The 11,557-nt window shown below is 36.6% G+C and overlaps 1 protein-coding gene across 1 annotated transcript; it reads left to right on the top strand.

Annotated features, from left to right (window-relative positions):
- The first annotated feature begins 1,857 nt into the window (after nucleotides 1-1,857).
- LOC127864395 (tigger transposable element-derived protein 4-like) lies at nucleotides 1,858-10,704 on the top strand. Its single transcript, XM_052404055.1, has 2 exons — nucleotides 1,858-1,875; nucleotides 9,676-10,704. Exons 1-2 carry the CDS (start codon nucleotides 1,858-1,860, stop codon nucleotides 10,702-10,704), a joined length of 1,047 nt encoding a protein of 348 aa, XP_052260015.1.
- Nucleotides 10,705-11,557: the final 853 nt, after the last annotated feature.

Genomic DNA, 11,557 nt, shown 5'->3' with positions numbered 1-11,557 from the left:
CATGGTTATTTTATGCGATATGTCGTCTAGATATGATGAGATTAAGTTTGCCAATTTATTTTCAAATATCATCATGCGCAATAGAGTTATAGATATAACAAGAAACCGTTGGAGACGGGTGATGCTCCCCAAAGGTTATTTTGTTTCAATATTGCACTATATATTCAGATAAAAGAAAACGTCTTGAGGGGCATAACTTTTGACAAAATAATACGATGGATGGTTTAGCAACTTAAAAATTTAAAAGGGCCATAACTCTCTAAATAAATCAGCTAACCAGTCCCAATAATAACACGCGCATCTCCTCAAGGTAGTTAAGCTTCCCATAAAAATTGCACTATATGTACAGTTTATAGAAAATTTCAAAGGGCCATAAGTCTGTGAAAAATCATCCAACCATAACCGGCTGATAATATGCTCATCTCCTCTTGGTAGTGAAGCTTCCCATAAGTTTCATTGAATTCCCGTGATAAGTTGCTGAGAAATAGCTCGGACAAGAATTGCACTATATGTACCATGGACAATTTCAAAGAGCCATAACTCTGTGAACAACCATCCGACCATAACCGGCTGATAATATGCACATCTCCTGTTGGTAGTGAAGCTTCCCATAAAGTTTCATTGAATTCCCGTAATAAATTGCTGAGAAATAGCTCGGACAAGAATTGCACTATATGTACAATGGAAAATTTCAAAGGTCCATAACTCTGTGAAAAATCATACGACCAGAACCGGCTGATAATATGCACATCTCCTCTTGGTAGTGAAGCTTCCCATAAAGTCTCATTGAATTCCGGTCATTAGTTGCTGAGAAATAGCCCGGACTAGAATTGCACTATATGTACAGTTAATGGAAAATTTCAAAGGGCCATTACTCTGTGAAAAATCATCCGACCAGAACTGGCTGATAATATGCACATCTCCTCTTGGTAGTGAAGCTTCCCATAAAGTTCAATTGAATTTCAGTGATTAGTTGCTGAGAAATAGCCCGGACAACAATTGTGCACGGACAGACACACGGACAGACAGATGAAGTGGCGACTACATGCTCCCTCCAAAAAATTGTTGGGGGAGCATAAAAATACTGACAGACCTGAGCCAAGCAATCACCTCACAAGGTTACGACAAACAGCACCTCATGAAGTCGTTGAATTGATATCCCCCCTCCAAAAATAAATTTTGTTTATGGATGGGTGTAGAACTAAAAGAAAAGGTATAAGTGAAGGGTTAACCTTTTTGTCATTTTTTTTAACTCATCTGTACCTGTGATGGGTTTGCAGACAATAAAATGCAGATCAAAAGTTGGTGTGCAATAGTTGATTTTCTATATATACACTCACACCAAGTTTCATTGAAATGCACACAAGCAGTTCCAAAAATATGTTTCTGGACACAAAAGTGTTCTGGATGGAAGAACGGATAGACACCACCACACAATATCCTAGTGTTAATTCAATATACCTAAACAGTATTGAAAAAAAGCTCAGAAACAAATGTCTTTTAAGGAACAAAGGGTGATTATTCTGCATTAAAAGGAGGTGTGCTCAAAAAGCTGGTGATCAGCATTTGCTTATCTATATATACACTCACACCAAGTTTCATTGAAATGCTCAAAAGCAGTTCCACAATATGCTTCTCGACACAAAAGTTTTCTGGACGGATGGATAACGCCAAAACAATTTCATCCAGATAAAAGGACGGATGGGCAACACGCCAAAACAATATCCTCCTCCAGATAAAATTATGAGAGAAGAAAGGACAAACAAGTCAGCGACTATTTTCTCTCCCTTGTTGGAGCACAAAATCTCTAACCTGTAACTTCTTAGTACAGAGATGTATACAGAATTTTGGAAAAAAATGCTGGTCAGTTTAGGGGTTAAGCATACAACCTTACATGAAGCATTTGTGTAGCCTTGACCCTTGATGTGAATCATATGACCTTACATGAAGAATATTGTGTGATGTTGACCTTAACCCTAGACATGAACCTTGACCTTAACCCTAGACATAATTCGTACATATGACACACAGCAAGGAATAAGATGGATAAAAATTATGGAAGGTTATTACAGAATCCACTGATGCATAGTAAAACAAGAACGCTGCATATGTTAATAAATGAAAGATTGTCAGAATTTTTTACTTTTTAGAGGTCACAGTCACCTTGACCTTTGAACTAGTGACCCGAAAATGGCTGTGGCATGTAGAAGTCATCAAGGTGCAGCTACATATGTAGTTTCAAAGTTGTAGGTGGAAGCACTTTGATTTTTGAGACAATGTTCAAAAGGTTAACAAAATGTTCAGGTTTTTGCCATGCATAAGGCAGACGACACGACGACAGACACGACGAGCTGACTGACAATACTTCGGGTTTTCTCTGAAAACAGCCGAGCTAATAATGGCTAAATAATAAATATTTCTACTTATGTGTGACCTTCGATGTGTGACCTTGACTTTGGTAAAAACACATAGGTCTTGCACTGCCTGATAATTGAGAACAATTACATCAGGACATTTTGAGAGTCCATTTTAGTATGGTAGAATCCTTACCAAAATAAGGTATATTTAATCAAAATGTGTGATTTTGACCTTTGAGAGAGACTTTGACCATGACCCTAGCAACCTGGGTCTTATATTTGACACTCAGCTAGATGGTGGAGAACAATTGTAGACAGTTATTACAGAATCCCTTGATGCATAGTAAAAGAATGACTAAATAATGAATAATTCATTAAATTTGTGACATTTGACCTCAAAGTGTGACCTTGTGAAGCATCCCCAGATGATTGAAAACAACTATGGCAAGTTTCATAGCTCTGGCTCATGTGTTCATTGAGATAAAGCTCTAAGCTTATATTAAAAAGCATTTTTTCAAGATACAAAGGGTCATAACTCTGTTATTAACAGATGGTCTACAATGCCATTTGGCGTGCATCATCCTCTTATCCATATATATATACTCATACCAAGTTTCAATGAAACCCGCCAAAGCACTTCCAAGATATGGCTCCGGACACAAAAGTGCCGGACGGACGGAAAGAAGGACGGATGAATTGACAACGCCAAAACAATATCCTTTTGCCTATGGTGGGGGATAAAAAGAGCACAAGAAAAGAACATAGTCAACAACAAGACCTGAAATTGTTCACTATTACATAAATTTGTTAATCGAGGAAAACTCAAGTTATAAATACCAATACAAGTATAAAATCAAAGCGTTGAAGGCACTAAGTTGTTCGCTGTTGTATAATCTTAGACGCAACTCAGTTAAAAAAATTATATTATACCTTTTTATATCGCAAGTTTGAAATGAAAACAACCCATTCAAATTTATAAAGAGAGTGTCTTAAAGCACAGGTCGAAATGTGTTGTTGTTTTTTAAATCATTAGTAAACAAGTACTATCACCATAGGATGACATATGCCCCCTATAAACGCTTTGATAGAAGTTATGAGCATTTTTCGAAACCTAAACGCAGACCCTTAGTTCAAGGTCAAGGTCACAGGGGTCAAAATTTGTGTGCGTATGGAAAGGCCTTGTCCATATACATATGCATACGAAATATGAAGGTTACATCTGAAGCAACATAGAAGTTATGAACATTTCTCCAAACCTAAACGCAAAGTGTTACGGACAGACGGACAGATGGAAAGACAGACGGACAGTGCGATTACTATATGCCCTCCTTCGGGGGCATAAAAAGATAATTTAAGCTTCATTTTGGGAAAACAGCGCTAAATGCAAATGCATTTATTGTCATCCCAGTACCAGAGACTCTCTTTAAACGAAAAACACCATAAAATCAGAAAGTGTCTTCCTTGATAAGCTTGTGTGCATTGCACAGGCTAATCAGTGTGCACAGGCTAATCTTATTTGACATGCATTAAGCCCCGTTTTCCCTGAAAGCAGCCAATATGTACAGATTTCAATGATAAACACTAGACTGGCCAATGTCGTCTTACAAGCTGTTTAACACTATTGATAACATACACACACTGCAGTGTACCAATTGTGAACTATAAACAGGCAGATGCGCAGGTTATCATTCCCAGCGTAGTAGAGAAGACGCTCCTAGCATTCGTCGTCTGCATAAATTTACTGCAGGTGGTGCAACAGGTAGTGGTTATGGTGCCTAGTGTAGCTAAGACCATACTGACTTGCAAAACATGCTCTAACGCTCACAACTAAAAAGCAATGTTTTACTAACATAATAATATTGTCAACTGGCATTAATTAATTTTGCATGGAGGACATACTTATCCTTTTAACATGTAAAAGTGGTGTAAATTAAACATGCATTAGCAGCCCCGACTTGAGGCCAAGTTGGCTATAATAATGTGCAATTGTTGTTGTTTTTTGGCGTAGCTGTATTAAGCCAGCTGTTCACCTTACCTGACCTTTGTAAGTGTCCAATAAAATTCAAATACAATTTCCCGAGGCTAGGTACGAATGAATACACTTCATTTATTCCATTGGCTGATTTGAGTATACCACCAGAACATTGGAAACAAATCCGCGTCTTTGTAACACTGTTTTACTGCATTAAACAATTTTATCTCTAATGAAAAGGCTTAATAGATAGAACAGTTTTACACTCAATTCTCGACATCAATACAGTTTGTGCGTGCACCTTTTATTTTCAGAGAATTACCAGCGCAAAAGCGTTTATACTTCAAGGCTATGTTTTCATATTAAGTACTTACTTCCATATTCCTGTCAACATGTTAACGTGTAAAAGTATAAAGAGCAGTGGAAGCGAGGCCTCACTTTAATGCATTGCATTTCAACCCGCAAGGTATCGGGGCAATTCGCGGCCAGTGTGTGAATGTCAGAGTTTATATTCAGGTCATCACCGGAGTTCGCGGCAAGTAAAATAATCGTTATATAATATAGACGCTTTCCGTGAACTAGGTGACCTGAAATTTTCTTTAGGCCAGAAATATGTTAAATGAAGACATTCAGCAATATAATTATGGTATGTCAATAATAGATTCTTAATGTGTTTTCAACAATACAATGATACATATTATTTTTGATTACTTTAACAATAATTATTCCACCATATTGACTAATGTATTTATTTAGCATGAGCACGGTGATTCTTGATACTGTTAATATTCGAATCAAATAGCAATGCCCGACAAACCACTAAAACAGGTCTGTTCGAAGAACGCGCCTATAATTACGGATACTTCGCGTATGGCCGTATGACTCATATGTTTTAATTTAAATTCCATTCTTCTTTTGGTTTTCTTTTGTATCTATAGGTTTATGACCAACAATATGTAATAATGTAAAATAAGCAGCATCCCGTACTGCGTGTGATGCAGCTAAGAACTGCACAGAAAAAGACATTCGCTATCCTTTATCTCATTCATTGCACTATCAACGCCGTATATCTTTTAAAAAGATATTTCTTGTTTGTAATATTTTAACCTCTGTGACCTTGACATATTCTTTGTTTGACTATCCAGCATACTTATTTTTATTATCATAAGTTGAACTTGTCTATGAACTGCAGGAAAAACAAATTAAACAAGTGACGTGTTTGTGAAACACTATGTCCCCATATATTTGACCTTGACCTTGTAGGATGACCTTGACCTTTCACGACTCAAAATGCGCAGCTCTATGAGATACACATGCATGCCAAATATCAAGTTGCTATCTTCAATATTGCAAAAGTGTACATTAAATGAGCGATTTCGACCCATATATTTTACCTTTGACCTTGAAGGATGACCTTGACCTTTCACCACTCAAAACGTGCAGCTCCAACAGATACACATGCATGCCGAAAATGAAGTTGCTATCTTCAATATTGCAAAAGTTATGGCAAATGTTAAAGTTGGCGCAAACAAACAAACAAACAAAGCAACAAACGAACGGACAGGGCAAAACCTATATGTCCTCCACTCTGACCAGGTGACCTCTTAATAAATATACATCTTTCTTTTCCCCAAGTAACCAGCATACCAGTAAAGCAGGACCCAGGTTAAGTCATCATAGGGAAACACAATGGTGTACTGAATAAAGTAGTATTTTTTCAGTGCATGAATTTAAAACACTGTGATTTGTCTAATGATATAAGTTTTGGTTGAGGCTTATACATCGTAAATTAAGATGAATTCTCCCTACCTTGACAACCATGGTCCAACAGTGTCATGGTGTTTAGTGGAGCAGGGACACAGCTTATAATGGCGCTGGGAGTAATGACAATGTGCTGGACATATACAAGAGACATGGGGTTATACAGAAGTCTACATAATAGTAATACTAGATAGATTGGACATTGGTCAAGCACAAACAAGATTTAGTCTTTGTACCGTAATTTGGTATATTAGTGATCTCATTTTGATTTCACTATAAACACAATGTGTACAATTACAATACTTAAATACTTAATCAATGACACAAGCAAGAGAGCCCACAGGTTTTGGATGTTCACCTGACACCTTAGTTGTAACCTAACTGAACAAGAGCTGTCAGAAGACAGTGTCCTCAACTATTCAAGTGCTTGACAGTATAACGTAAGCCATCATGGGGTAATTGTTCATATTCAATAAGGTCAAGGTAATAAGGTTAAATTCTATCTGGAAGAGGACCATAATAGAAACAAATTGATCCCTTATGTTTTAAAGAAGATGCGGTACATTATAGACGAGTCTGAATTCAGGTATATTTTCCACTCAATTGAACATTTCTTAAGATATAAAACAAACTAATAAGATTATATTTCAAGTTTGATAGCAATAGCTTGGGCGGGATGGTTGGACAGTCTTTCAAAAATAAGATAATAAACATAAATATGTGTGTGTTTTTACAATGTTTCATAAAAAATCTTTGGGGGGGGGGGGTGGAGAGGGGTAATAATGTGTGGGGTGGTGTTCATTTATTAGATGATCTTTCAAAAATGAGAAAAAAATGGAAAAAAACAATTTATTTTTTTTTTTGGGGGGGGATTCAGGGGTGGGGCATGGGGGATAGTTTGGGTAGAGTCCATTGTGGTATGTCACGTAAGTGTTGTTTTGTCAAAGTATGAATCAAATCTGATCCTAAATATAGAAATTATGGCAATTTAAGCAAAATTTATTAATTTGACCTTAAGATTCAAGGTCATTCAAAGGTCAAGGTCAAATTCAACTTGCCAGGTACAGTACCCTAATGATAGTAAGAAAGTATTTTAAGTTTGAAAGCAATAGCCTTGATACTTCAGAAGTAAACTGCTTCTAAACACAAAACTTAACCATATTTTCAATTTTCTAAATATAAAAGGGGCCATAATTCTGTCAAAATGCCAGTCAGTGTTACATAACTTTGCGTGCACAGTCCCCTTATTATAGTTAGTAAGTGTTTCAATAGCTTTGATACTTTAGGAATAAAGTAGACCTAAACACAAAACTTAACCAAATTTTCAATTTTCTCAGTATAAAAAGGAACATTATTCTTACAAAATGCTTGATACAGTTGTCTGCTCTTGTTTATAGATTGGGGTCATGTTGGTTAAGAAGTATGCAAAATATGAAAGCAATATGTCAAGGAACATAGAACATATTTGAGGTGGTACGCATACTTCAACTTAGAGCTATCAATAATATGCAAATTCTGATCGGAAAAATGGCCATAATTCTTACAAAATGCTTGTTACAGTTGTCTGCTCTTGTTTATAGATTGGGGTCATGTTGGTAAAGAAATATGCAAAAACTAAAAGCAATATGGTACGCAAACTTTAACATAGATTTATCAATTATATGCATATTCTAAGTGGAAAAAGGGCCATAATTCTTACAAAATGCTTGATACAGTTGTCCGCTCTTGTTTATAGATTGGGGTCATATTGGTAAAGATATATGCAAAAAATTAAAGCAATATGGTACGCAAACTTTAACATAGATTTATCAATAATATGCATATTCTAAGTGGAAAAAGGGCAATAATTCTTACAAAATGCTTGATACAGTTGTCCACTTTTGTTTATAGATTGGGGTCATGTTGGTAAAGAAGTATGCCAAATATAATATTTGAGGTGGAAGGCAAACTTTAACATTCCAATGCTCACGCCGACGCCGGGCTGAGTAGGATAGCTCCACTATACAGTCAATCTTGTGGATGCGACTACTTGAATTAAGCCACCATTGTCTTATGCGTCCATTTTGAAATCCCACGGAGCTTTTTCGCTTTATAATGATATTGTATTAAGCGACCTTTGTCTTACGCGACCAGCGACCACTGATTTTTGTGTATTTTAATGTCCGAATCTTGAATTAAGCGACCACTAGAGGGTAAAAGAGGTTAATCTATTGATCTTGCAGGGACAAATCCGTGTTAATTGTTTATCTAAGCCGATAAGATGTCCTGTTAAATCTTTGATTTGTTTTCACAACAACCATTATGATTATGCTTTGTCTCGTTGACCGGTTCTGACCGGTATTGTTGTAGACTGCGTATCAATTCATTGAGTTGAATAATAGAGGAACGTATTGAGCACAATCTACAGCTTAAATAGTTTACTATGTGGAACGTTACGGGACAAACTTGTTCGCCGATTTTTATCGAGTATAGATGACAGGTGCAGAAACAATGCACTGTACGCGACAAACATTTCCTGAGAAGTGCGGAAAATAAACTATTAATCGGCAACATCTGTCGAAATCCGTACATTACCAATTTGTAATTATGCTAATTAGTAGATATTTCTTAGCCAATCACATTGTTATTTACTTAATAAATTTTCCAATCAGGTCTGTTTGTTTGTTTTCAATTGACGTGTTTTAATTTTTTCAGCTCATTATGTATCATAATCGAGTCAGATTTCCTTAAGCGTACATTCAGAAATTAAAACATCAAAACGAAAAGTGTTAACGTTGAATGAGAAAATTCGGGTTTTGGAATTGTCAAAGAGTAAAAGTGCATGTAAAATCGCAGATGAGTTTGGAGTCGATAAAACTTTAATTCAGAACATTCTTAAGCGTAAAGCCGAGGTGCTTGAAGACGTGGAAAATAATGTGTCAGTTGAAAAAAAACGCGCGAGGTACACCACAGGGAACGAGGACATTAATGATCTTGTGTTAACGTGGTTTAAGGATGCAATAACGAGGAGAATGCCTGTGTCAGGCCCTCTCATTTGTGCTCAGGCCCTTAGATTTGCGTCCGACTTAGGAATTGAGACGTTCAAGGCTTCCACAGGCTGGTTAGCTTCGTTTCTCAGCAAAAACAACAACGTGTTAGGGACTATGTAGGGTGAAAAGGGAGATGTGAATTAGGACACAGTTAATGACTGGAAGGAAAAACTTCCGACTCTCTGTGAAGGCTATGAGCGGATGAACATTTTCAACATGGATGAAACCTGATTATTCTTTCAAGATACGACACGTATCATTTCAAAGGTAAAGTAACCTTACAAATCTTATAATTTCCGTAACTGGCTTTCGATCGGACCCATTTAAATTAAATTGCATTTTTCATGTCTTTTTATTTCTGCATTTAGACTAAATAAGCTAGCGGTAAACGGTCCAAAGAGCAAAATGTACAATATCTATTGGTTTCCTATCTGTGTTTTGATCGGAGACGTATTAAACATTGTACACCGAGTTAAATTAATATACCATTTCCATTATAAAATTTATATTTTTGCGACTTGAGACTGAATTAGCTGGCGGCAAACGGTCCAAAGAGCGGATCACAGTAGCCCTGTGTGCGTCTATGACAGGGGAGAAGCTGCCACCTCTCGTCATTGGTAAATCTGCAAAGCCTCGGTGTTTTGGGAAAATCAAGACAGAGAAACTTCCTGTTATGTACAGAAACAACAAAAAGGCATGGATGAACACAGAATTAATGAAAGAGTGGTTAAAGTCCGTTGACCAAATGATGCGCCGACAGAGTAGAAAAGTGCTCCTATTTTTTGACAACGCCCCATCCCATCCCAAAATCAACCTACAGAACGTGAAAATTGTGTTCTTTCCGGCAAACACAACGTCATTGTCCCAGCCAATGGATCAGGGAATCATCCAAACCCTGAAACTGAAGTACAGAAAACGACAGCTTCAGTACATTCTGACTCAGACGGAAAAAAATGACAAGGTTGGATCTCAGGTATTGCAGCAGATATCCACTCTAGACGCGATCTATTGGATCAATGGGTCATGGAAAAACATCGAAGTGTCAACGATCCAAAAGTGTTTCGCCATATGTGGGTTCGCCATGACCATGTTTCCCAGTGATTGTCCAGTTGTCAGTGCTAGTGAAAAAACTGATGATAACATTTATGAGGACAGTGTTGACATCGACACAGATGATGTGCCTTTTGCAGTGTTGAAAATCTCAAATGAGTTGTTTGGGGTTAGTTACAGTGGTAATTTTGAGATTGATAAGTGTGCCCCAGTGTGTGAAACTGAAACTTCTGAAGTAGACTGGGAAGAGAATGCAGCAAACATTATGAAGTCATTGAAGTCATCTGAAAACGTTGATGAAAATGATGAAGATGATGTGTTGGATATTGGGGCATTTGCAGATGAAACTGTAACTATGGATGAAGCATGCGATATGGTAGAAAAATTGAAAAGATTCGCACTAACCATGGGGCAAGACAAAATGCTAACAAACATAATGGAATTACAGGAGCTTTTAGTCGCTGGTAGTGCGAAGTGCACAGCAAGCAAACAAAAATTGAAGACTTCTTCGCAAAGAAAGCAATATAGAAACTGAAAGAGAAATACATGTGATAAAATATCATAGCTTTTGGCTTCTGACATGCATTTCTAGTTTTAGATGTACACATGTACATGTATATTTAGACTGTAACACATTTTTAGCCAAATTCTTTGTTCTCAGGAAAAATATTTCCTTGTCTATGTTGTTTTTGCAAATAAATATGTACACACACTTCATTTCTAATAAATGATAATTTATAATAAGTGAAAAAATAAAACACATTATAAGTAAAATATTGTTAATGTATTGTGTTTATATTCATTTTATTATAAAAGTTAAAATCATTGTGGGCAAAAGAGATTATCCTTCATATAGATTAAAATTGAGGGTAAGCATTCTTCCAGAATGGCCTTTTTTATTTAAAGACCATTTTATTAAGAGACCACTTTTGGTTACTCCCTTGAGTGGTCTCTTAATACAAGATTGACTGTATATATTTCATATATAATAGTAGAGCTTAAAATGTATCCCTAAAGAATGGCTTGGCTTATTTATGTCAGGGGTTAAACTTGAATGTATTTGCAGAGGCCCACAATACAATTTTCCATGCTTTATATGAACCCCTTTCAGTTTCAGAGCGACATACTTAATAATAGTGCTAAACTGTCACAAGATACAGCTGTTTGAAGGTTTTGGAAACCATGCTTAATGTTGAAATGCACTCGGTGACGTAGTGACCTAGTTTTTGACCCGGAATGAACAATTTTTGAAATCGACCTAGATATCATTTAGACACAACTTCTGACCGAATTTGGTGAAGATTGGATGAAAACTACTTCAATTAGAGAGCGGACAGCTGCTGCTGCTATTGGGATTGTTTACCCACGGGACTTCAGTTAAAAAAAAC

Source organism: Dreissena polymorpha, chromosome 1 (assembly GCF_020536995.1).
Source record: "Dreissena polymorpha isolate Duluth1 chromosome 1, UMN_Dpol_1.0, whole genome shotgun sequence".
NCBI lineage: Eukaryota > Metazoa > Mollusca > Bivalvia > Myida > Dreissenidae > Dreissena > Dreissena polymorpha.
This window is presented reverse-complemented; position numbering and strand designations above follow the sequence as displayed.